Source organism: Geotrypetes seraphini, chromosome 8, assembly GCF_902459505.1.
Source record: "Geotrypetes seraphini chromosome 8, aGeoSer1.1, whole genome shotgun sequence".
Lineage (NCBI taxonomy): Eukaryota > Metazoa > Chordata > Amphibia > Gymnophiona > Dermophiidae > Geotrypetes > Geotrypetes seraphini.
The window spans coordinates 60,182,596-60,210,097 of NC_047091.1; the positions used below are offsets into that span (position 1 = coordinate 60,182,596).

General features: G+C 42.7%; 1 protein-coding gene across 8 annotated transcripts in view; it reads right to left on the bottom strand.

The window, feature by feature from the left end:
- Positions 1-27,502, bottom strand: part of BICRA (BRD4 interacting chromatin remodeling complex associated protein) — a 283,868-nt gene that overhangs the window by 32,936 nt on the left and 223,430 nt on the right. For all 8 annotated transcript variants that reach the window (XM_033954967.1, XM_033954971.1, XM_033954968.1 and 5 more), the window contains 2 exons: positions 18,295-18,487; positions 17,558-17,691 (listed from right to left, as the gene is read on the bottom strand). In XM_033954967.1, the coding sequence (XP_033810858.1) occupies positions 17,558-17,691; positions 18,295-18,487 (327 nt within the window). The remainder of the gene's footprint in view (positions 1-17,557; positions 17,692-18,294; positions 18,488-27,502) is intronic.

Consider the following 27,502-nt stretch of genomic DNA (forward strand, 5'->3'; position numbering starts at 1 on the left):
CCCACCCCTCCTCTGACGTTAGGGGTAGGATCATGGCAGAGGGAACAACAGCTCCGGAGGCCGATGGCAGCCTGCAAGGATCGCTAGCACCAGCGATCCTCTCTATAGGCTGTTCTGCTGCTCTAATTAGGTAAATGTAGAAGCAGGAGGCCAGGGGGAAAGCCAGACATTGCAGCACTTCCTGACTGACTCTACCCCCTAAAGCAGGAGTGGCAGCGGCCGGCCAGCATGAGGCAGTGCTACCACTCTTGCTTTAGGGGGAAGGTCAGTCACCGAATAGGAAGGCTGATTTTTTTACAATATTGAATCAATTCGAACCGATTCACCCGAAGTGAATCGGTGAATCAATTAGAATCGGAAATCGAGCAGCACTAATACAGAATAGTTGCTGTGTACTGACACTTCTGCTACTAGGGACAAAGAAAACCCCTGGCAAGTTTTATGGATTGCATAATGATCTGAAAAGTTAATAAAAAGAAAGAAAACCCCTGGCATAAAATATATGTAAAGCAATTTAGTTGTACCATAGGGATATCAACCTTTACCCTACTGTATCTCTCTCTTTTTCCATAATTTCTGTTTTTCTCATACCATCTTTTTAACCTGCTGGTACTGAAATAGTGAATATTCCAGGTCATCAAAATTTCTGCACTCTGCAGTTATGAAAAGACCATGATCCCAGTAGTTTTCTGGTATGTTCATGTTATATGAGGGCAAATCAAAAATTAAAGGCAATTGTTAAATTACGTGATAACCAGAACAGAGCAGGTGAAATGCAACATATGTACTCGTACATTGCCTATTGGATAGTTTGTCCACGCAAGATTACACCAACGAAGAACGACGTGCGTTAGTGCACTTTCTTATGGCAGAGGGAGTGAAACCTGTGAAAACTCACCGTCGGATATTGACTCAGTATGGACATAGCACCATGAATCAACGAACAGTTTATGAGCGGGTAAAAAGGTTTAAAGTGGGAAGAACAGGTGTAACTGAAGAAGGTTGTTCTGGTTGCCCATCAGCATTGTGCACACAAGAGCACATTGACAGGGTGGATGCCTTGATTAGAGAAAACTAATGGATAGTGGTGTCTTAATTGGCTGCAAATTTGGATATCAGGTATGGATCTGCATTTGTCATAATGCACGCGATGGGTTCCCAAACAGCTTACTGATCTGCACAAGCAATAGTATGTGGAGGTTGCAACCCAGTTTTCTGAGAAGGTATGAAGAAGATCTGAGTATTCAGGAGAGAATTGTCACCAGTGACGAGACATGGGTGCATCACTGCAACCCGGAGAGCAAAAGACAAAGCATGATAAAGTAAAGGAAGCGGTGCTCACTTGGCTTCGGGAGCAGCTGAAAAACTTCTTTGCAGGAATGCAGAAGATAATTGAATGATGCAACAAATGCATCGTCTTGCATGGGGACTATATGGAAAAGTGATATGTTCAATTGCTCACAGTTACTTCTATTAAAGCCGTTAAATGTATTTTGCCTTTACTTTTTGATTTACCCTCGTAGTAATATTTACAATGTCTGATGGATAAGTCAAGCTACCTTATCATGCTTTTCTGTATGGTGGCATTTAACTGGGGGAACAAACAAGTCTACACGATGGACAGAGCACAGCTTTAGTAACGGAACATAAGACTGAATAGTACCCATCAGGCTTGCAGATGCTTGACACAAATAAACCAACACAAGCAATCTGAAACATATACGGTCCTTCAATTTTAACCAGTATAACTTCACCCAATATTCTGTCACTTGCTCAGTTCTCCCCAACTGAAAGAATGTTCGTATTACCGAATTTTGCGCAACCTGTAATGTACAGAAAGAAGTTGCGAGTAAACCCAAAAGAACAAGACTACAATAGTCAAGACATGATAGTACCATCGACTGTAGAATGATCTTATATGTGCCGTCCTGCAAAAATAGTCTAAGCCTACCCAAAAGGGGCAGCCTGAAAAAGATCTTTTGTATTAGCTCCTAAACATGGCTTTTAAATGTCAATTTCGAGCCCACCAATACACCCAAATACTTGACCTCCTCAGAAAACCTTATAGAGGTGTCCAATAACTGAATAGAATCTGGGATGTAAATTAAAGAACTAAGGCCGGTATTGGACAGACCTGTACGGTCTGTGTCCCATATATGGTGATTCGGTGTAGGAAGGATTGGGGTTGGCATCAATGGGAACTCCACTAATATGGAACACGAGGATGTTACTGACCAGACTTTATGGTAGATATCCTGCAAACACCGGGATGGTTGGATAGGCTGGAGTGAACTTGGATAGCAACTTCAGCATTTGGAATCTAGGACAATACCAGGCTTTACAGTCTACGGCCCAGAAATATCAAAGATGAGACAAGTTAATCTAATCATGTATTTTTTAAAATGGGTATAACTTATGGTCTTTATCTGCCATCATTTACTATGTTACTATGTTCTGATAAGAAAGCATATCACAGCCAGCAATGAGATGTGTAGCCGGCCACATCTGATTCTGTGCTACAGCATCTGCATTTGTCTGCCAAATGATCTTGTCCATAGTCCATTGCGCTGTTCCACAATTATCTCTCAGCTTTAGGAGTTTTTTTTCCTTCTCTTTGACCATTCTCTACATATATCTAGAACATCACTAAAGCAATCACCACCAAAATCCATCCAACATACTATAGAATCCAAAATTCAGTGGCCCAAGGTTTTCCCTGAGTCACATTTCTCCTCAAATTTCTTTATCAGCTCCCTATCTGCTTCCACATAGAGTTCATGCTTCTCTTACTAACTGACAAGAGCAATAATTCTGCTGCTGCTCATTTCTCCATATATGCCTCCTAGAGAACTTGGCTGATGTACCGGCCCCGATAATAGAGACATTTAAATACCTATGTGGCATAAATATGCATGAGGCCAGTCTCTTTCATAAGAACATAAGAAGTTGGCCTCCGCTGAGGCAGACCAGAGGTCCATCTCGCCCAGCGGTCCGCTCCCGCGGCGGCCCATCAGGCCCATTGCCTGAGCAGTGGTCCCTGACTAGAAATTAAACTCCACAGTGTGAGGGCATAATATGAGGTTAAGAGATGACAGGCTCAGAAGTGCACATCACTTAGAAATTGTGATTGGCGATTAATCAAATTTTTAATAAACTTGAAATACTTTTTTACAGAAAGGGTGGTAGATGAATGGAATAATCTCCTGGTAGAGGTGGTGGAAACAAAGACTGTGTCTGAATTTAAGAAAGTGTGGGACAGGCACATGGTACAGTATCTCTTAGAGAGAGGAGGAGATAGTGGATGCTGCGGATGGGCAGACAGGATGGGCCATTTGGCCTTTATTTGCCATAATCAGTCCAGAAAGCATTCACAGTCATGCGCAACTTAAGGCAAATCCGAAAATACTTCAACGACGAACAATTCAGACTCCTGATCCAGTCCCTAATCCTCGGACTCCTGGACTACTGTAACATCCTTACCTATCATGCCCTACCAACATATTAACAAACAGTACAAAATACAGCTCTCAGACTGATATACTCACTGAAGAAATATGACCACATTACCTTCGTGTTCCAAGACTCACACTGGCTCCCAATACAAGCACGCATACAATACAAATTCTACTGCACCCTATACAAAGCCCTGAATGGAGATGGATCAAGCTACCTAAACAATCACCTAATCAGGAACACCACATCCAGACCAAGGAGAACAAAGGCACACTTTACCCACCCCCCAGTCAAAGGCATACAAAGCAAAAAAACTATATGATGGACTATTAGCAACCCAAGCAACAAGACTAGACCACCACCTCTCCAATCTGATGGCCACAATACCCAACTACAAAACCTTCAGGAAAAATTTGAAAACTATGTTATTCAAGAAATTTGTCAATTGATCTAACTAAACCTTCCCAACTCCTCAGATCCTAATGCATTTTCCAACTATCAACCTCGTAATCTCCCTGGGAATGCTCAGGCCAATTCTTTTGTAAACCGCCTAGAACTGAAAGGTATTGGCGGATTAGAAGAAGCCAATGTAATGTAATGATGTTTCTATGTTTCAAAGTTGTACATAGAATGCAGCGCACTGAGGAAGTCTACAGACTACAATTTACACAGTACAGGAAGCTATGCATTTCTCTGTCTTCAGCGTCATGTGCAGGCAAAGTCCGGCTTCCATTTCACAGTTTTTTCTGGAAATCTCAGTACTTTGTGAGGGTCTGATTTCTCTGTGTGTAACAGAGGTGAAGGATTCTGCTAGTGTTATCATTTCTGCACATAATGGAGCTATAGAAGTCAGGCTTGCTCTATTTTTCCCAGAAGTGTACTGTGTTAATAGCACTTGATGTAATGTTTGTAATGTTTGCATTTAAGTCTTAGTAATTAGTGTGTTTCTGGTATGACAGGTTTGCAATGTAGATTCTGTGTGTGTGTTTACCAATTTTCATTCATTCTGGCTGTGACCACACTATTACAAGTGTATGCATATTTACATTTTTTTAGTTGATTGTATGTCAAGGTGAAGGGTAGAAGGCACGCCTGCTAATTGAAAGAAACAATAGTATGTAGTCCTATGGAGCAATGCTGGTTGTGACTGTGGTTTCAAATGTATAAATGTTGCAAATGTTGGTGATATTCTTTAATTTTTAAATTATATGTATGAATTTTCCAAATATATTTACGTACTGGCTTCCATTTTATCCACAAATGAAGTATTGTGCATGTAGGATTAAGTACATTTCTGGTCCAAGCCCCGTCCCCAGTTCCAGTTCTTTATTTGCCTACAAATTAAGCTGTGGTTTTCACTGGAGGAAAACAGTGGCAATTAACTGACTAGGTGTTGCATCACATTCTTTTCATTCCGTTTCATTTTTTTAAATTAATTTGTCTTTGTTCCGCAAGTCTGTTTTTGACTTGGTTAACAGCTGTTATTATTTTTGTTTAGAGTCATGAGTTTGTAGCTTTGTTATAAAAATAATGGTTAGCTGAGGATTGCACAGGACCCTACATAGGATGTCATGAAACTAGCAATCTCAGTCTTCATTTGCTAGCAGGAGAATGTAAACCCATGCATTTGAACTAGACTGGAAGGACTCAAGGAAAGGAAATTAGCAGGTAAATCCTAATCTCTTCTTCTTGGCCTATAACAATTGAGAAAAGGGTGTAGCTGTATTAATTCAATAATAGAGTGGACTCAGAGAAGTATTTACATGTTTATGTGTCTTTTAATTCCTGTCCTGCGCCTGAACTAGAAGCCTTCTTTCTGACGTTGCAACATCAGAGGGAAGGCTTCCAGATGAGGCGCAGGACGCACGAGGAGCAACTGCCCGTGGCTTTGTGCACTGCGTCAGTGTGGAAGAGGGAGCCGGCCCGAAGATAACACAGAGGGCGGCATAAAATGGCCAGGTGGGAGCAGGCCAGAAGGTAAGGCACAGCATGGAGGGAGGGAAACAACAAAAGTAGGGGGAATGATTTTATTTTTGAATTTAGTGATTGAATTGTGTCAATTTTGAGAATTTACATCTGCTGTCTGTATTTTGCACTGCTCAGGAAAAAATGCATTTGTTTCTTTTTCTCTGGGGTTGTACTGAATGCAGAATCTTGCATCTTAGGGTTTGTTTGTATATATTAGTACTTTTGATCCCATATTTGCATAGGGGGTATCTGTGTTCTGGTAGCAATGAATGTTCAGAAGCATGCAGTGTAGTTTAATTTTGTGGTTAACCATTATGTGTTGTTAATAAGATTATATTGTGTATATAAGAAAAGTGAATGGAAAAAATAGTGTTACAATTAGTACTATTATGGGACGGGTTATGGGGTGGAGATTGGGCGGATATGGGCAGGGTCTGGCCCACGACAGCCCAGTATTCTTCAACCACCGGTCCACGGACTGGTGCTGGTCCACAAAATAATTATTTTATTTCTGCCAGTCCATAGGTGAAAAAAGGTTGAAGAACACTGTTCTAGACAATAGGGATGTACAAAAGCAGTCCTCCAAAAAGCTTGGGCAGGCTTGCTGTGCCGACCCTTAAGACCAAGGACCTAAAAGCAGAGTCCTGTCTTGCCACCACATCCTCTCTGTAGAACTTGGCAAACATGTGAAGAGAAGACCACATTGCCACTCTGCAAATCTCCTCAGGAGAGACAGGGTAGAATGCACCTTGATGGAAACAAGAGACAGTTTCTCAGAAAGCATGTAGGCTGATGAAATGGCCCTATGGATCCATCTGGAAATCATGGCCTTGGAAGTGGGAGCACCCCACCTAACTGAATGAGTCAGCATAAACAAGTGGTTAGAGAGACTAAACTCTTGAATGACCTCTAGATAACACAGAAGAACTCTGTGTACATCCAGTTGCTTCAGCAGTCGACCATGCACCTGGAAACCAGTAAGCTGAAAGGCAGTCAAACGCACTTCCTGATTAACATGGAAAGCCGAAACCACCTTTGACAGGAAGGAAAGAACTGTCCAAAGGGAAACCCCCAGTGTTTGAAATCTGGAGTAATGGTTCTCTGCAAGACAGAACCTGTAATAATAATAATAATAACTTTATTTTTCTATATCGCCATAGTCAAGCGACTTCTAGGCGGTTCACAATGAAAGAAAGTTGGACAGTCAGCGAATAACAATAAGTCTAAATAGAAAGCTTACATACTAATTGAAGTTCCATGGGTACAGAATACATGAAAGGAGCTTCTTGAGAGAAGGGCTGAGACACATTGCACTGGAGTAATGGCAACCAGAAAAATGGATTTGAGTGTCAAATCCAAGAGGGAAGTATCTCAAAGTGCTCAAAAGGAGCCTTGGCAAGGCTAGACAGCACCAGATTAAGGTCCCAAGGAGGCAAAAGTAGCTTAACTGGCGGGCTGACATGAAGAGCTCCTTCAGAAATCTAGCGATATCAGGATGTGACGCCAATGAGGATCGATGCTCCTGCGATCTAGAACAAGAGAGTCTGGTCACCTGGACCCAAAGAGTAGCCACAGTGAGGCCGTTATCCAAATCAGTCTGAATAAAGGCTAGAATCAGCGAGATTGGAGTTGAATAAGGGTCCACCTGGTCCTGGGCACACCAAAGTTGGAAGGCCTTCCAAGTCTTAGCGTAAGTTGAAACTGCAGACGACTTCTTAGACTTTAGAAGAGTATCAACAACCATAGCAGAATATCCTTTGTGCTCTAAGACTGTTCAAGAGCCATGCTGTTAAGAGCAAAGTGACCCGGATCTCCTTGGCCACTGGCCTCAGCAGGAGGAGGTCCGGATAGGCGCTAAGCTGAAGGCTGCAACTCCTATGTAGACTTATCAGATCTGCAAACTACAGCCTGCAAGGCCAATCTGGAGCCACCATGGCTGCACTAGAGTGTCAAGCCCCTCACTTCTGGGCTCAGATATTCGACTAAAGAAGCGATATGCTTTCTTGGTTCTTGCCATGGTCATGAGGTCAAAGCAGACCCAACCCCAGCGCCGCACTATTGCTCTGAATGCTGCTGCATACAGGGCCCACTTGCCCAGATCCACTGAAGAAGATTGCTTGAACATTGTCTACTCTTTCCATATTCACTGTCATCAGCACTAGGAGGTGACGTTCTGCCTAAAGGAAACAAAGGTGGGCTTCCTAAGACAGAACAGTGCACTTGGTCCCTCCCTGGTGACTGATATAGGCTACCACCAATGTATTGGAAAAGACCTTGACTGCTTGGCTCCCCAGAGTCTTCTGCAATCTCATCAGAGCTCTAAGCTCCAACCAGTCAATTTTCCATTTTCACTGAGAGGGCGTCCGACTCCCCTGAACAGGAGGACGACTGCAACAGGCTCCCCAGCTCCAAAGGCTGGCATCTGTCATCACTACCATCCAGGAAGCAATGTGAAGCAGTATGCCCCTACGGAGCCAGTGTTGGACAAGCATGTCTGGGTTTCCAGAGTCCAAGGCAGATAGGCCTGCAATGCCTCCCTGTGCGGAGCCCAGTGAGAGATCAAAGCATGCTGAAGAGAACGCATGTGCACCCTTGCCCAAGGAACTACATCCAATATGGCAACCATGGATCCCAGAACTTGAAGCTAATCCCATGCCGAAGGAGCCAGTCACTCTAGAAGGGAAGAAATCTGGGCACACAGCTTCTGCCTGTGGGCTACAGGTAGATAAGAGGTGGCCCACTGCCATGTCAGAAAGGACTCACAGGTATTCTAGAGACTGTGTGGGTGTCAGATGGCTCTTTCTGAAGTTGACAATCCAGCTCAGATCCTTCAACACCTAGAGCACCTGCTCTACCATGTGCCATCTCTTGGTCAGCGAGGGAGCTCTGATCAGTCAGTTGTCCAAACAAGGGTGAAACTGGAGACCCATCTTTTGCAGGTAAACCACCACTACCACCATCACCCTGGAAAAGATCTGGGGCACTGTTGCCAGTCCAAAGGAAAGGGCTGAGAACTGTTAATACTGTTCCAGAACATGAAAACTCAAAAATTTGTGGTGGGCTGGAAAAATGGGAATGTGTAAGTATGCCTCTGTGAGATCCAGAGAGGCAAGAAACTCTCCTGGGGCCACTGCTGCAATGACCGAACACACGGTCTCCAATCAGAAGCAGGGAATCTTGAGAGCCACATTCACATGCTAAAGATCCAGAATAGGCCTCCAACCTTCTGAGCCATTCTTTGGCATGATAAATTTATCACATAATTAGGCCTTCTTAACATTGTAATTATTTTACCTTTTTTAATCTTATGATATGTATGTACTTTGCTGATTGTTCAGTTTCTTACGCTGTAAACTGCCTAGAACTCTTGGGTAATGGGGGTATAGAAGAATAACTTTATTATTATTATATGGAGTATCTACCTGAATCCGAGAGGTTGGGTGGTACTGCCTCTATAGTTTGAATATCCAGCAAACGCAGAATGGTGGCTGAAACCCTAAGCGCTTTGTCCGGATGACCACGAACCAATCTGTCAGAGGTCAAGAAAATTCCAGCTTGTAGCCCAACAGAATAATGTCCAAGATCTATTTGAAGAGGAGCATCCCTTGTCCTGGCACCATTGTGCCTCTTCAGCAGGGGGCACAGAACTAGAGGTGTAAGGCAAGGAACATCTGTAGCCAGTATACCGTCATCGGTAGCCCTGTGAAAATCTCTGTGATGTGGCACTTGCCTATGGTCGGAATCACTGTGAGCCACAAAATTAGAACAACCAGAACCCCAGGAGAGTCTGGGTCTGCTATCAGACAAAGTCTCAGGGCAATGGACCATCTCAGAATCCTTAAGGTCGTAAAGACTTTTGCCAAACAATAATAATAATAATAACTTTATTTTTCTATACCGCCATAGTCAGACGACTTCTAGGCAGTTCACATCGAAAGAAGGCTGGACATGCAGCGAATTACAAATGTGTGAGGGGAATGTTGCAGAAGAAAGGGGAAGGAGGGAATGTAAGTGGGGTTGAGAGGGGAGGGGATGTGAGAGGGGGTTGGGATTGCCTGAGAGATTGTTTCAGGTTTGTAGGGGAAAAATGCGTAGAGCGAAGGTCGGTCTGTTTAGGTGATGAATTTGTCAAACAGAGTGGTTTTGATTGATTTTCGGAATGCGTTGTAGGTCTGTCTGGTTTTATTTATGTAGTTTCCCAGCCAGGATTGTTGTCTATTAGCTTGGAACATGAAGGTTCTGTCAAGGAAGGATTTATATTTGCAGCCAGTGATTTTAGGATAGGCGAAGATGTTTTTGTTTCTGGTTGTTCGTGTGGGGTTGTGTAGAGTGAAGTGTGTTTGCAGGTAGGAAGGTGCTAGGCCCCAGATTTGTTTGAAGCAGATGCTTGCAAATTTGAACTGTATTCGCGCTTCCATTGGTAGCCACTGCATTTTTTTTTGTAGTATGGGCTAATGTGGTCTTTTTTTCTCAGTCTGAAGATTAAGTGAACTGCAGTGTTTTGCACTAATCTCAGTTTTTTTTTGCTTTTTGTGGGATACCCAGGAAGATGATGTTGCAGTAGTCCAGGGTGGATAGGATCAGCTATTGCACCAGTAACCTGAAGGATGTTGTGTCAAAGTATTTTATAACAGTCCTTAGCTTCCATAGTGTATAAAAGCATTTCTTCACTGTTAAGTTTGTGTGGTCAACCATGGTCAAGTGCGTGTCTAGTGTGATACCCAGAATTTTTATGGTTTTGGAAATCGGATATTCGTGGTCATTTATTTTTAATGATGTTCTCGTTATTTTGTCATTGGGACTTGCCAAGAAGACTTGTTTTCTCTGTGTTTAATTTCAGTTTGAAGTTGGTGGTCCATTTTTCGATTTCTATCATTGTGTGTGAGAGGTTGTCTATAATTTCAGTTGAGATGTCATTTAAGGGGATTAGGATAGTGTGACATTTCCGCTCCCCGAGACGGTCATGTCCGAGTGAAACCCCAGCCTAAATCCTGTGCCCGAGACCAGGGACTGACTGAGGATGATTAGGCAGGAGATCCTGAAAGCAGTGCTGCCTATCCTGAGCCATCTGAACCTGATCAGGAGCCAGAATACAAGTTAGCTCCACGGCCCAGTAAAAGCCCCAGCTATATTAAGAGGTTTAATCAGGCTCCCAGTGGTATTCTGCCCAGCAACCTGGGGGGGGAGCCCAAGAGCACGAAAACTAGGCACCCACACACCTAGTACAGAGTGTGGCCCAAAGACTCTTAAGCAGCTCTCCAAGGCAGTAAGACAGGCTGCACACGAGGACCTGGCAGAGAAGGTTCTCCGGGCCAGGCAAAAGCCAGACCTCGCTCAGGAACCCATGGAGTGTGAAGATTCCATTGCTCAGGAACCAACAGAGCAGCTGGGTATTCCAGAAAATATGGACACGAATGAATGGACAATGCCTGAAGCTGACATCGAGGGAGCTATGGATGTGAGCTTGGCAGCTTCTCACTAAGTACTGCAGGTACGGCGCTGTATAAGAATATAGTGTTGAAGATTGATAGAAAACTATTTTTGTTTGGGTGTGTAAAGCCAAGCTCAGAGCAGTGCTGCACCAGCTTGATTACGTTGCTGCACTCCAGCTGTGCAAAAGCCCAGAGAAACTGAAGAAAGTTTTCTGGCTTGTGAAGCAGTTTCCCTGTTAGCTATCTAAGTTCCAAGGACTCACAGAATTGGGGTAGGTGCCCCGAAGATCTGAGGGTTGGGATTCAGAGGGAGCTTGTTAAAGCTAAGTAATAAAAGGGGAACCAGCAATTCTGTGGCCCAACAGTGGGAAGGACTGAAAACTGATTATTGCTGGAATAACAAGAGCCTGCAGTAAGGCTTTATTTTTTTTTTCTCTTTTCACGATTGAAGTTTGCTTTACAAGGTGAAATGTAAGTGCCTGGTGAAGAAACCGGATTTTTGGATTGAAAGTCCAGGACTCAAGATTATTCTTGAGGACTTCTTTTGGGACTAGTTTTGTGGGCTATTACAGAGACTGTGGTTCAGTGCAGGGTGAAGCCCTAGAACGTTGTTTGTGAACTTACCTAACATAAACCCTACTGTTCCTTCACTGAACTGTTTGGAAGATAAAAATCTGTTTTTTTTTCTCTCTTTGGGAAGAAGGAAGCTTGTACGCCAGTGCTTCTTTATATGATTTTTGGTTTTCTAATCATTGTGTTTTGGATACAAATTAAACTTTGGACATTGTTTTGATTTGACTTGGCTCGCTGTACTTTATTGTAGCAAAGCTCAAAGTATTGGGACACCAGTGAGGTCTTCCACTTTGGGAGCCACGCCAGGGTAGTGCTGCCGCCTGTCAGTGGTCTTTCTCAAGCTTCTAGAGACCCCGGCAGGTGACAATAGATATATTGTCTGCGTATATGTAGTGTTTTAAGTTTAATTTTTGTCGTCGGTGACCTAAGGATGTTATGTAGATGTTGAATAATGTAGGTGATAGAGGGGAGCCTTGGGGTACCCCTGATGGGTTTTTCCATGGGTTGGAGTGATTTCCATTGCTGGCTACTCTGTAGGATCTGTTTGTTAGGAATTCTTGGAACCATTTCTTTACCTTTCCCAAGATTCCCATTGCGTCAAAGCATAGTAGCATGATTTCGTGGTCTACTAGGTCAAACGCACTGCTAAGGTCTAGTTGCAGAATCAGTGCGCTTTTGCCTTTGCTGAAGAGATCATAGAGGTGATTTAGTATGGAGGCTATGACCGTTTCTGTGCTATATCCTTTCCTGAAACCTGATTGATGTTCGCCGAGGATGTTAAATTTGTCTAGGTAGTTTACTAGTTGGAGGTTGACCAATCCTTCCTGTAGTTTTGTGAAGAGGGGAATGCTTGCTATGGGTCTATAGTTGGATGTCAGTGCTGTAGAGGTTTTCTGATCTTTGGGGATAGGTGTAATCAGTATGTGACACATGTCTTTGTTTAGTGTTCCATTTGTAAGGGCTGTTGTTAGCCAAGTGAATGGTTTCATTTTGAATTCTGGTGGGGCAATTGTCATGATTTTAGGGGGACATTTGTCTAGTAGGCAGTTTGATTTGTTGTATTTATTGAATAAATTTGGGAACTGATGTCAATTTGGGAATTCGAAGTGGTCCCAGGTCATGTCTACTCTGGTATTCTGGTCGTGGGGTTCGAGATAGTGGAGGATATCATTTGTGGGTGTGGGTAGAGTTGCTCTTAGGTCTGTGATTTTGTTTTTAAAGAAGTTAGCTAGGGCTTAGGCAGATGGGGTGCTCTCATTGTCCTTTTTCAAGATTCTTGTTGTGTCTGTTAGTGTTTTTACTAGTTTGAACAATTCTTTGCTGTTTATTTTTTCTGTGCGTAGTGTTTTGTGCATTTTTCTCTGATCATATTTTGTGTGCTTTGTTTCTCATGGAACGGGTATCCTTTAATGTTATCGTAGCTGGTTGGGGTTGGAGTTTCAGAGTATGTTAGTTTTTTTTAGGTTTCTGTTATTGGTCTTGTTTCTGTATGGTTTGCGGGTGGTGTTTATCACTGGGATTAGAAGTGGGTCTTGTTCTGGAAAGTTGTTTTGGAGTTGGGGGGAGTTTGTTGATTTGGTTAGTTTGGCTGGTCTGTGCCAAGAGGGGTAAGTGTGAATGGGTTGAGGGGATTTGTCTTCATTGCCCCAGCATCTAGAGCATATTAGGTACAATTTTCCTAGGAGTAGTTGGTGTTTGTTAAAAATTACCATGTTGTGTGAGGTGTAGAGGGAAGTAAGTCGTATTGGGTAGTGGAGGGCTTTACATGCGGTGGAAGGTTACACATGCCTTGGCAGTGGATTCACCAGCCCACTGTCTGAACCAAAGCATTCTGAGGGCAAAGAAGGAGGATGCTTACACTTTTGCCAAATTTGTATAAGGTCATACAATGCATCTGCCATATAATCTGTCCCTGCCCCCAAAAAGTTGAGGAGGAGCCACCGCCTTGCTCTCCAGCAATGTCAGTGAGAGACACCGTGGAAACAGATAGGGACTGTGCAGAGGGAGAACACTGGTTCTGAGCTTCAGACCACAAAAATTTTTTAAATTTTTGATGGAATTACCAGCCATGCCGACTCCTGAAAGTCCCAAAGACCGCCCCGCCAACTAGCTGAGAATTTGGTCACCTGCTTTAGTAAGAAACAGGCTAAGCTGGAAGCTGTGACGGCATGTGGCACAAAAATGCTCTAAAAATGCCAAATGTGTGCAAACCTGGCAAGAATACACAAGAGGAGAGCCCAAGGACTCCATCCCAGCAGGTTTCTAGGCTTTGCAGTTTTGAAGAAGCATGGAGCTATAGAAAAAAAAATTTCTAAAAATCCAAGATAGCTGCCATAGAAAATTCACGCCAAAATCTCAATATTTTTCATACTTCCCAAACTCTAAGAAATGGCTCTTTTAGGATTTTTCAGGATGGGGAACATAGGGGAACATTCATAAACACTCAAAACCCCACTTTTCAAACCTCCCCCGATTCTTCTCACAGGCTGTATACTCACTATGACCTGACAGGATCTGTGCTGCATCCCGCTTTCAGCTCTCTCAAAGTAGCTGGATGAGATAATTCACTGCCACAATGCTGGGAATGGTTCTGTAAAGCTGATCTTTGGGCTCCCAGTTAGACTCCTATGTCTTACTACACCTCCACCCTGAGAACCAATGAATGCGCACCGGTACAGGCAGAGGTGTGACGACGCAGCCGGCACCCTGAGAGACACCGCTGAGCCTCCTAAGGGCACCTAACAGCCTGCACTTGACCCCTGATTATCAGTAAGTGAGCCACCTCAGGGATGGCCCAGAGCTCCAAAGATGGCTAACAGATACCCAGTGAGATCAGCCTGTCAGCTACAGACTGAAAGTCTCTGAATTCTCAAGCAGGCAGAGCTTCAAATTTGCTCCAAGCACTAAATTGCCTGAAAAGGGGATGAAATTACATCGAATTAAAAATAGTAAAATGGGGAGAACAGAACAAACACTCCTGCAGGCGCGCGTGCAAAAGGAAAGAATTGAAGATGGAGCTAGAGAGCCCAGTGAAGTATAACAGAGGCAGAGTGAAAAATCCAGAGTGGATTCCTTCTGCAGCAGCACACGGTCATAGAGAAATAACCCTACTGTCTAGAATGTCTCACCTATTGCACTGGAAAATCTTCAGAAGCCTCAGTGGTGGCTAGTTTCACATGAGACACAATGCCTGTGATTTACCTAACTCTTCATAGGCTTCAAATGTTATGTAAATACTCATGAAACACACTCTTTCACACTCATCCATATCCAAAAAGGTACTTAGCTTGAGAAAGTGTGTCTCTTATTAGGGACTTGAACCAGATAGCCTGACATGGGCCATGTTTCAAAGGCTGGTCCCAACATTCTGAAAGATGCCCTAGAGCACGAGTTCTTAACCTGGGGTCTACGGATGGGTTTCAGGGGGGTCTGTGAGGATCAGATAAAAATTAACATTTATATTCACTATACAGCCCGGTACTGTTGATTTTTCTCGCAAATAACGAGAGAGTAGATGTAGTAATAGTAATAATGGTAGTAGAAAACGTAGCAGTAGATCTGTTTTAATTTGCACAAGAGGATTGTATTTCATAATTATAAAGAATGGCCATTAGTTTTTGCATAAAAAGAATGTATTTTTAGATTGTTTACTTTAAAGTTTAATACTTTGTGTATGTCAAATATGTATGAGACAATCAAATCTTGATAAAGTAAGTACATTATATTTATTGCATGCAAAGTTGTGTTTATGTGATTATTTCTGGGGAAGGGAGCCCATAGCTTTCATCAGATTCTTAAAGGGGTCCATGTCTCAAAAAAAGCTCTCCTCAGCATGATACCTTCAGCTTTTGGGACCCTCCTGCCTCGCCTTCGACAGAGCCGATGTTTGCTCCGGTTTTCCACTGCCTTTGACTGCTTTTCTACTTACAATCTTTGACTTTTGGTTCCCTCCTGCGATGAGGATCCTGAGCTCTTCTTTGGCCAATGATGAATTGACTCGGCCATTGTGTTCTGCTGTTGCCTTACACTGGACTGAATCCAATTGGACCTTATTTCACTTTTATTTTTATTTCTCTATTTTTAAATCTCTAATTTTCTTAAATTTAATTTACTTTTAAAGTAATTTTTGTTTTCACCCATAATGAATACTTGTTAGGATGTATATCTTGTACCTATCTCTATCTCTTCCTTTACAATTTGAATATGTTCCATGGAGTTCCTTTCTGTATTCAACTGTTACACTGTAAACTGCTTAGGTCAGTAAAATGCGGGAGTGGTATATCAAATTTTTAATAAACATAAACATTATATCCTACATGAAGATTGTAGCTGCGCTGCTTGTAAAGATATAGTGATGGTGTTCATAATTACACATTCAGCATTGAGCACTTAAACTAACATTGGACAGAGCAATAGTAGGGGGTGGTTGCTAAACATTACTTATTGTGAAGTGTGCAGTATATGGTGTGACTTTTGTTAGAAAACTGTACAATGTACAATACAGTCAATTAAACAATACAATCTGTTATATGCAATGTTATATATGTAAATGGACGAAGAATGTTAGAACATAGTAGTGTGCACAGTGCAGTGTGTCTTTAGGAATGTCTACATTTTATAATCTTAGCTGCCAAATTCCTCAAACTTTGCTAGAACCTTCCTCATGTTATCCATACCATCAGGGGTGTCTATTCTATAGCAAATTTTGGAATTACCCACAAAGAGGCAAATCTTACCAGACAGCCCTTCAGCAATATCGCTTATAAAAATGTTAAAAAGAACAGGTTCAAGGCTTAATTGCCAAGTACTACATAGAAACATGACAGCAGATAAAGGCCAAATGGCCCATCTAGTCTGCCCATCCGCAGTTTCTGTGGATCATATTTCAGATTGTCTACTCCTTCCAAGGCATCCACACTGTTGCAGACCTTCATATTATCTGCAAAAAGCCAAACTTTTTCTTCTATCCCTTTGATCACAAATATGCTGGCAGAACTAATCCCCAAACCAACTCCTGAGGTATTCCACTATTTATTTTCTTTCTGCAGAATAAATTATATTTATCACTACACTGTTGTTTGTCAGTCAATGATTTTTTTTTCTTGACTGATTTGTTAAAATAAGTCTCCTACACATAAAAAATAATGTCCGTCCTGTAATCTCCATCACACCTGACAACAAAATGGGATCATGTCCTAATCATTGGATTCTAGAACTGACATTTTTATAACCAAAGGTGATAAATACTAAATCACAAGGCCCCTTAGGTCACAAGGAGACCCAAACACTGGGTTCATGGAACACAAGAGGTTGTGGTGATGGTTAAGGGATTTACACAGGTTATGGAAGGGACTGGTTAGCAGCCTGAGAGACAGGACAAGGGAATTAAAGTGTGCTACGGTCCACTTGGGATGTGAAGGCATGCTTGGAATGGCATAAAGTGGGGGGGAGAGAGGAAAAAAAGGAGAAAAGAGAGCTGATTTGGATATGACTGAAGGAGAAAGGGCTAGGCAGAAAAGGGAAGGGATGATGGACTCAAGAGAAGATGGTGGAGGGAGAAATGAAATTCACTGTCATACAGATGGCCTTTGTGAGTAATTTAGAAGTATCAAAATTGCTAGGGTGATCTGTGTGAGAACAATTTTAAACAAAGAACATTAAGAAGAAAATCAACATGCGATCTGAAAGACTGCAAAGAAAAAATATGTTTGCCTATCTCTCTGGACAAAAACTGGGGCGGAGAGAGGGAAGGGGGACAATATGGCTGCATGGGAACTACAGTACATAGGCAGTGAAAGGCTTTTAGGCCTTCCCAGAAAGCTCTGGATAAATCCATTAGTTTTTGGCACCAAGCACCGACCGAACCATATATCATTACAGAAATATAATGACAATGTCATAATAAAAAATTAGGATCTAAAAATATATCTGAAAAAAGTACACACAGCATTGTTAATGATGGCAATAATACCTATCAAAGCACCATGTGGTGAGGAGAATGAATTCTACCCATCAGAAATCATAGCAATGCCCCCTATTTGGAATCAACTTCTCACTTGTCTTGGCGCTTTTGTCTTGCGCGCATTTAACCTGCCACCCAACTTTTGCATCACATATATTGTTCTACTCACCTGTACTGGCTGTTGCATAGGGAGTGGAGCCCCAGGCCCAGTCTTCACCTGCACTGTGCTCACTTTGCTTGGCACAGCTGCTGGGGCAATGCCAGAAAATACTTTGGTATCAGGAGGGACAGGAGCCGTGATACCTAGGGAAGGACAGTATATATGTCAATGAGTTGGCAGCCTGGCTAAAATTCATCTTGCTCTCCCTAGTGACATCATACATTGTTGCTTGGAAATGGTGGGCATATCACTAGCATGTGTCTGCTAGAACAGTGGAACCTATCTGTTTTGATACTCCCAGGCACTTTTATTTATGGCAGGTGGATAAAATGAGCAGAGTAGTGGCTGGAGAAAAGACTGCTACAGCCTTTACCAAAGTGGATCTCTCCCTTCCCGGTTATTTCTTCCCGCTAGAACAGTGGTTCTCAACCAGTCCTTGGGAAACACCTAGCCAATCAAGGTTTCAGGATACCCATAATGAATATGAATATGAATGAGATAAATTTGCATACAATGGAAGCAGTGCATGCAAATGTATTTCAAACATATTTTATTGCGGATAACCTGTAAACTGGACTGTCTGAGTGTGTTCCTAGGACTAAGTTGAGGACGCCTACCTTAGAAGCAGAAGGCTATAGCAGTTTATATGTGAATCTGCTTTTCACCAGCATGGATGGCTGCTCCTAGTAGTGATGCCAGCTGAGCTGCCTACCCTCCTCCTCAACCCTTTCCAATCTCAATCTAACCTGCAGAAGAGGGTTGGGCTGGGATCTGGCCAGATGTATGCCCATGGAGCGGAGATGGCGTCGTTCCTGTGACCTGCTGCCCCTGGGTGCTGACCAGGACGGACGGAGGCTGGCTGCTGAACTGACTCAGTACTGGTGATGCCTGACTGCTGGGAGGTGGTTGTTTGGTTTGGAGAATAATGCCATGCTGCACCTGTTCCAAAGAAGGAGAGATTTGTAAGGCACTGTCACTCGCAGCACACACCACTCTGTGCCTGCTTGGCACCAACGGTTCAATCAATTTTTATATCATCATGTTTGTCTAACATGTAGTGACCAACCAGAGTGCAGAGCTCAACTGATTATAAAATTCTTCATCTCTCTAGAATAGATAAATGTGGTGGCACTAATATATAAGAATGGGGTGGCATTAATATATAAGAATTTTTTAAAGTCACTTTATTAGAATCGAACAATTCCCCCTCTTTAGAGATGATTCTTGTGCCATTTGAGATGTGTCTTTATCATATTCCAATTGGTGTATTTTAGCTTATTGTTCTCCAGGGAAATGGAACCTGGAAAAAAGAGGATTTCTTTGATTTTATGTACAAACAGGTAGTTAATTGTGGTCATCATCTGCTTACTGGCAACTTTAATTTGCATCTGGAAAGTGTTATCGATTCTAAAGTATGTGATTTTATTGGTATCTTTAGAATCCTTGGGCCTTAGTTTGCCCAAAATCACAGTTTCTCCTACTGTAAACCGTGTCGAGCTCTACGAACGTGGAGATGATGCGGTATACAAACCTAAGGATTAGATTAGATTAGATTAGATAAGGGCTATTTGCTTGATTTGGTGGCATATACTGTACTAACTTTGAATTTCAGGATGTTTCTTTTCAGTTTAGTTCCTGTCAACAAGTGCTATGGTCTGACCATTTTTTGTTTGAAATCTCTGAAAAGAAAAGTGAACTCGGGGTATAAATGCAGTGGCGTAATAAGGGTGAGGGGCACCCGAGGTGGTGGCGCATCTCCTCCACCGTGCATGCATCCCCTTTCCTTTCCTCATACCCCCTTTGATGTCACTTCTTAGGCGTGGATCCTGGAAGTAACATCAGAGTGAGTGCCAAAAAAGCACAGGGAAAGGCAAGGGGAGCGCGTGGCAAGGAGAGGTGTGGGGAGTGGGTGGGCAAGCAGCTGGGCAGGTGAGCGAGTGGGGAGGGGGCAGAGAGAAGGAGGGGTGCCACCATGCCCTTAGGAAGACCGCGCCCAGGGCAAACTGCACCTCCCCACACTCCCCTTACTACACCACTGTGTAAATGATAAATCACTATATTATTCTAGGGATAGGGTAGAACCCAACTTATTTTGATCAAAGGTGGATGAGATAAGAAGAAGATAGTTTAACTAATCTCCCTGAAATAACCAACTGCTGCCAGATCAATAAGAAGATCTTAAATGAACTGGCACCATTTAAATTGAAAACAAGAATTTATAGGAAACCTTATCGTGGTTTGCTCCTGAGCTACTTCTGAAGCATTTATGTCATATATTAAAGAGGAAATGGAGAAAACACCCCTCTGAAGCAAAGAGGAATGACTGGAGAATCACAACTAAAAACTGAACATTAAAATTGGCTGCTAGAAAAGAATACTGTTCTAAATTAATTGGTTTGGCTCATTTAGAACCTAAGAAATTATATAACTTGCTAGATTCTCTGCTGACATAACATAACATAAAAGCCTTCTTCTATACCGCATAACAGTAAAGATCCATGCAGTTTACAAAAGTAAGGAGACATTCAAGATGGATACAGTCAATTGTCTAAAAATCTGGTGAACAAATAGGTTTTTAAGTGTTTCCTGAAATGTTGATAAGACCCAGCATTAGAGAACGGGGAATTTAAATCTTTATCCCAAGAACCTGCTTGATAAGTTAAAAGACGGTGGTGGTATTTCTTATACTTACATTCTTTGACAGAAGGGAACGAGAAGAATGTCTGCTATCTAATATGAAACCATATTCCCTACTTCAACTGAGTTATATCTTAAGAATAAAGTTACTGGCTACAAATCAGTATCGTATACTAGGAGATTCAAATCCTTCAGTTTGTCCTATTGATTGCTTATGGCAGTGTTTCTCAACTTGGTCCTGGAGCACCCCCTTGCCAGTCAGTTTTTCAAATCAAGCTTATGCATATTTATTGTGGATATCTTGAAAACCTGACTGGCAAAGGGGTACTCCAGGACTGAGTTGAGAAGCACTGGATTATTGTGTACAACTTGCCATCATCTAATAATATTAAATGACTATTTTTCAGATATGTCAAATCTAACTGTGTTTTAGACCCATGTCCAGTTTATCTGATGAAATTTATTTCCCCATTATTTCTATTTGTTATCTCAGATTGGATAAATAGTCATCTGGCAGCTGGCAGTTTTCTTCCCACTGGAGGCAAAATTGTTTCGACACCTACACTGAAGAATGAAAAGGGAGATGATTCTGATGTTACCAATTATCATCCAGTTGCCTCAATTTCCATTCTGAAAAAAAGGGATGTTGTTCTTTAATATCACAATTTGATTTTAATAGTGCCTTTGACTTGGCTGACCATTAATCATTGCTATACTTGCTTGAATTTGGAAATCAAGACAGGGTTCTCAGTTAGTTTCAAGTCTTTTAAGAACAAGATCTTATATGGTCAAAATGAGAGGAGAACTAACTAAGCCCCTGGAGAGCTCATTGTGGTGTCCCTCAAAGTTCATCTCACTCACCCACCCTATTCAAAATCTTGATGCAGTTTTAAGGGGTAGTTTTGAAGAAGAAAAATATTCAATTGTATGTTTATGTTAATGACAATACTGTTTTCTTTCCACTCCCTAAGACTGAATGTTGGTACTCAATCGAATTTATTACATTAAGAACATAAGAATTTCCATACTGGGACAGACCGAAGGTCCATCAAACCAACCCAGGTCCCAAGTACCTAGCAAGATCCCATCTAGTAAAATACACTTTATGCTGCTTAACCTAGGAATAAGAAGTTAATTTCCCCAAGCCATCTTAATAATGGCCTATGGGCTTCTATTTTAGGAAATTATCCAAACTTCTTTTAAACCCTGCTAAGCTAATTGATTTACCACATTCTATGGCAATGAATTCCAGAGTTCAAATTACACATTGTGTGAAGAAATATTTTCTCCAGTTTGTTTTAAATTTACTACTTAGTAGCTTTATCGCATGCCCCCTAGTCCTAGTATTTTTGAAAAGAGTAAACAAGCGATTCATATCTACAAGTACCTTTTCCACTCACTCAGTATTTTATACACCTCTATTATATCACCCCTGAGCTGTCTCTTCTCTAAGCTGAAGAGCCCTAGCCGCTTTAGCCGCTTTCCTTATAGGGAAGTCATCCATCTCATTTTTGTTGCCATTCTCTAAACCAGGGGTAGGGAACTCCGGTCCTCAAAAGCCGTATTCCAGTCGGGTTTTCAGGATTTCTCCAATGAATATGCATGAGGTCTATTTGCATGCACTGCTTTCAATGCATATTCATTGGGGAAATCCTGAAAACCCAACTGGAATACGGCTCTCGAGGACCGGAGTTACCTACTCCTGCTCTAAACCTTTTCTAATTTCACTATACCTTTTTTGAGATACAATGACCAGAATTGTACACATTATTCGAGGTACGGCTATACCATAAAGTGATACAAGGGCATTACTGTCTAACATTTTCATCTTTGTTTTCCATTCCTTTTCTGATAATTCCTAACATTCTATTTGCTTTCTTAGCTGCCGCTGCACACCAAGTTGAGGGTTTCAACGTATCCTCAACGATGACACCTAGATCCTTTTCCTGGGCAGTGACTTCTAATATGGAACCCTGCATCACATAGCTACAGTTCGGGTTCCTCTTTTCCACATGTATCACTTTGCACTTGCTCACATTAAACATCATTTGCCATTTGGATGCCCAGTCTCCCAGTCTCAAAAGGTCCTCTTACAAATTTTCACAATCTTCTTGCGATTTAACAACTTTGTGTCATCAGTAAATTTAATTATCTCACTAGTTATTCCCATCTCTAGAACACTGATAAAAAGCAGTGGTCCCAGCACAGACCCCTGGGGAACCCCACTATTTACCCTTCTCCATTCAGAATATTGACCATTTAAACCTATTCTCTGTTTTCTGTCTTTCAACCAGTCTTAATCCATAATAGGACACTTCTGCCTATCCCATGACTCTCTAATTTCCTCAGAAGTCTTTCATGAGGTACTTTGTCAAATGCCTTTTGAAAATCCAAATACACAATTTCAACTGGCTCACCTTTATCATCATGTTCATTCATCCCTTCAAAGAAATGCAACAGATTGGTAAGGTAAGATTTCCATCGACTAAATCCATGCTTATGCATAAATTCTGTCACTTTGTTCTTTATAATGGTTTCTACCATTTTGCTCGGCACTGATGTCTATAATTTCCCAGATCACCTCTGGAACCCTTTTTAAAAATTGGCGTCACAATGATCACCCTCCAGTTTTCTGGTACTCTGCTGGATTTTATAGATAAGTTACTAATAGTAGCTCTGCAAGTTCATTTTTCAATTCTATCAGCACTCTGGGATGTATACCATCTGGTCCAGGTAATCTGCTATTGTTAAATTGACCCATTACATCTTCCAGTGTCACAGAGATTTGTTTGAGTTTCTCTGGTTCATTAGAATTGAATACCATTGCTGGCATTGGTAACTTCCCCACATCTTCCTCAGTGAAGACCGAAGCAAAGAATTAATTTAATCTCTCCGCTATGGCCTTGTCTTCCCCAAGAGCCTCTTTTACCCCTCGGTTGTTTAGCAGTCCAATTGATTATCTTCCTGGATTCTTGCTTTTCATATAGCTAAAAAAGTTTTTACTGCATGTTATTGCTTCCAGCGCAATCTTCTTTTCAAAGCCTCTCTTTGCCTTCCTTATTAGCCCCTTGCTTTTGACTTGACATTCCTTGTGCTGTTTACAATTATTTTCAGTTGGATCCTTCTCCTACTTTCTGAAGGATTCTCTTTTAGCTCTAATGACTTCCATCACCTTGTTAACTACGCCAGCTGAAGCTTGGTCTTCCTTCCTCCTTTTTTAAATACATGGAATATATCTAGTCTGGGTTTCTAGGATGATATTTTTTAATAACATCCATGCCTGATGTAAATTTTTAACCTTTGTAGCTGCTCCTCTAAGTTTCTTTTTTATCATTTTCCTTGTTATTGTAGTCTCCTTTTTTAAAGTTAAATGCTATTGTATTGTATTTCCTGTGTGAACTTATTCCAGGGATTATATCAAATCTGATCATGTTATGATCACTGTTAACAATCAGCCCCAGCATTATTACCTCCCACACCAATTCACGCGCTCCATGAAGAACTAGGTCTAGAATTGCTTTGCCTCTTGTCAATTCCTGAACTAGCTGCTAAATAGCACAGTTACTTACCATAACAATTGTTATCCAGGGACAACAGGCAGCTATTCTGACAAGTGGGTGACGTCATCCGACGGAGCCTCGATGCGGACGCCTCACAAGCAGATTTGCTTGAAGAAACTTGAAGTTTCGAGTCGCCCACACCGCGCATGCGCGAGTGCCTTCCCGCACAGCGCAGGATGCGTCTCCTAAGTTCAGATAGCCAGCAGAGAAGCCAACCCGGGGAGGTGGGTGGGATGTGAGAATAGCTGCCTGCTGTCCCTGGATAACAACTGTTACGGTATGTAACTGTGCTTTATCCCAGGACAAGCAGGCAGGTATTCTCACAAGTGGGTGACCTTGAAGCTAACCAAAGAAGGATGGTGGGAAAGTTGGCAACCTAGGAGAATAAATTTTGCAACACTGTTTGGCCAAACTGTCCATCCCATCTAGAGAAAGTATCCAGACAATAGTGAGAAGTGAAGGTATGAACCGAGGACCAAGTAGCAGCTCTACAAATTTCCTCAATAGGTGTAGATCTGAGGAAAACTACAGAAGCTGCCATTGCTCTGACCTTATGGGCTGTGACTTTACTGTGAAGGGGTAATCCAGCCTGGGCATAGCAGAAAGAGATACAAGCCGCCATCCAATTGGAGATGGTACGCTTAGAAATAGGATGTCCCAACTTGATCGGATCAAAGGAGACAAAAAGTTGAGGAGCAGTTCTGTGTGGTTTGGTGTGTTCCAAATAGAAAGCCAAAGCACGTTTACAGTCCAGAGTATGAAGAGCAACTTCTCCAGGATGAGAATGAGACTTGGAAAAAAACACTGGAAGAACAATGGATTGATTGAGATGAAATTCCGAGACCACTTTAGGAAGGAATTTCGTATGAGTGCGAAGAACCACCTTGTCATGATGGAACACTGTAAAAGATGGATCCGCAACCAACGCTTGGAGCTCACTGACTCGTCGAGCAGAAGTGAGGCCAATGAGAAATACCACTTTCCAAGTGAGATACTTCAGATGAGCCTTGTCCATTGGTTCAAATGGAGGTTTCATCAGCTGAGTAAGAACAATATTGAGGTCCCAAACCACAGGAGGCAGTTTGAGAGGAGGATTGACATTGAAAAGTTCTTTCATGCATCTGGAAACCACAGGATGAGCAGAGAGGAGTTTCCCTTCAATAGGCTGATGGAAAGCAGCAATTGCACTAAGATGGACTCGTATGGATGTAGACTTGAGGCCAGAATGAGAAAGGTGCAAAAGATAGTCCAAAACTGAAGATAAGGAGGAATGTTGAGGTTCCTTATGATGAGAAAAACACCAAGTAGAAAATCTAGTCCATTTTTGGTGATAGCATTGTCTAGTAGTAGGCTTCCGTGAAGCTTCCAAAACATCCCTCACAGATTGAGAAAACTGGAGAGAAGCTATGTTGAAAGGAACCAAGCTGACAGGGGTAGAGACTGCAGGTTGGGATGAAGCAGAGATCCCTGATGCTGTGTAAGCAGAGAGGGAAAAACTGGTAGAAGGTATGGCTTCCTGCTGCTGAGTTGAAGTAGAAGGGAATACCAGGGTTGTCTGGGCCACCGAGGAGCAACCAGAATTATGGTGGCATGGTTGGTCTTCAGCTTGACCAGCGTCTTTTGAATTAGAGGAAATGGAGGAAATGCATATAGAAAGAGAATCGTCCAGTCCAGAAGAAATGCATCTGCCTCAGGGTGATGAGGAGTGTACATCCTGGAGCAGAACTGAGGCAGTTTGTAGTTATGGGGGGCTGCAAAAAGGTCTATCTGAGGCGTCCCCCACTGAGAGAAAATGTGATGAAGGGGCGTGGAATGGAGAGTCCATTTGTGAGGCTGTAGAAAACGACTCAAGTTGTCCGCTAAGGCATTGTCCGCCCCCTGAATGTAGACAGCTTTGAGGAAGGTGTTGTGGCGAATGGCCCAATCCCAAACTTTCAGAGCTTCTTGACAGAGGAAGCAGATCCCGTGCCTCCCTGTTTGTTGACATAATACATGGCGACCTGATTGTCCGTTCAGATGAGGACTACACGGTCGTGAAGAAGATGCTGAAAAGCATTGAGAGCATTGAAAATCGCCCTGAGTTCCAGCAGATTGATGTGACACTGACAATTCATAGGGGTCCAATAGCCTTGAGTACGGAGACCATCTAGATGAGCCTCCCAAGTGTAAGTTGAAGAATCTGTCGTGAGAACTTTCTGATGAGGGTGTGTGTGAAAAAGTAAGCCTCTGGATAGATTGGAAGAGAGCATCCACCAGCGAAGAGACTGTATCAGAGCAGGAGTGACCTGGATGTGTTGAGTCAGAGGGTTGGAAACCTGCCTCCATTGAGATGCCAGGGTCCACTGAGGTATTCTGAGGTGAAGTCTGGCAAAAGGAGTCACGTGCACTGTGGAAGCCATGTGACCTAGAAGAACCATCATGTGTCTCGCTGAGATGGAAGGACGAGAGGATACTGAATGACAAAGATGGAGAAAAGCTTCCAGACGTTGTTGAGGAAGGAATGCTCTGAGTTGGACTGTGTCCAGAACAGCTCTGATGAAGTGAAGAGTCTGAGATGGCTGTAGATGGGATTTGAGAAAGTTGATTTCGAATCCCAGACTTTGCAGGAACCAGATAGTCCGCTGGGTCGCTACGATGACTCCTTGAGACGTGGAATCTTTGACGAGCCAGTCGTCGAGGTATGGAAATACTTGAAGACCATGGTTCCTGAGAGCTGCGGCCACCACTACCAGGCACTTGGTGAATACTCTGGGAGACGAGGCCAGACCGAAAGGAAGTACTCTGTATTGATAATGCAGATTTCCCACCCGAAATCTGAGGTACTGACGGGAGACCGGATGAATGAGAATGTGTGTGTAGGCCTCCTTGAGATCCAAAGACCATAACCAGTCGTTCTGCTCGAGGAGAGGATAAAGAGATGCCAGGGTCAACATGCAAAATTTTTCTCTGACTAGAAATTTGTTGAGCACCCTGAAATCCAAAATAGGTCTCAGATCGCCCGTCTTCTTCGGAACAAGGAAGTAACGGGAGTAAAAACCCTTGTTCTGCTGAGCTAGAGGAACTGGCTCGATAGCTCGAAGTTGAAGTAGAGCTTGAGCTTCCTGAAGAAGGGCAGTCTGGGAGGGATTGGAAGGATACTCTCTTGGAGGATGTTCCAGAGGAACTTGATGGAAATGAAGAGAGTATCCCTCCCTGATAGTGGAAAGGACCCAGAGGTCGTTAGTAAAAATGGTGGAGATGACCTCCGACAGGGGGAAAAACGGGAAAGGGCAAAACGACGGAGGTTATGCTCTGTTCTAGGCAGTCAAAAAGGCTGAGGAGCCTTAGGTACAGCAGACGGCTGAGGCGTTTGCTGCTTCTGTGGATGCTGCCTCTTGACAGGCTGACGAGTAGCAGGAGCCTGCTTTGTTGGAAAATGCCGCTGATAGATTTGAGGAGGGCGTGTAGGTCAAGGAGGAGCCGGCTTTGGCTTCGGTCTGAGAATAGATGCAAAAGACTTCTCATGATCAGATAGTTTCTTGGTGGATGCCTCGATGGACTCATCAAAGAGGTCATTGCCTGCACAAGGAACATTAGCCAGCCGGTCCTGCAGGTTAGGATCCATGTCGATAGTACGAAGCCAAGCAAGATGTCGCATGGCCACAGAGCAAGCAGTTGCTCAAGAAGTCAACTCAAAAGCATCATAGGATGACTGGAGAAGATGCAGACGGAGTTGAGATAATGAAGCAATGACTTATTGGAACTCAAAGTGCATACG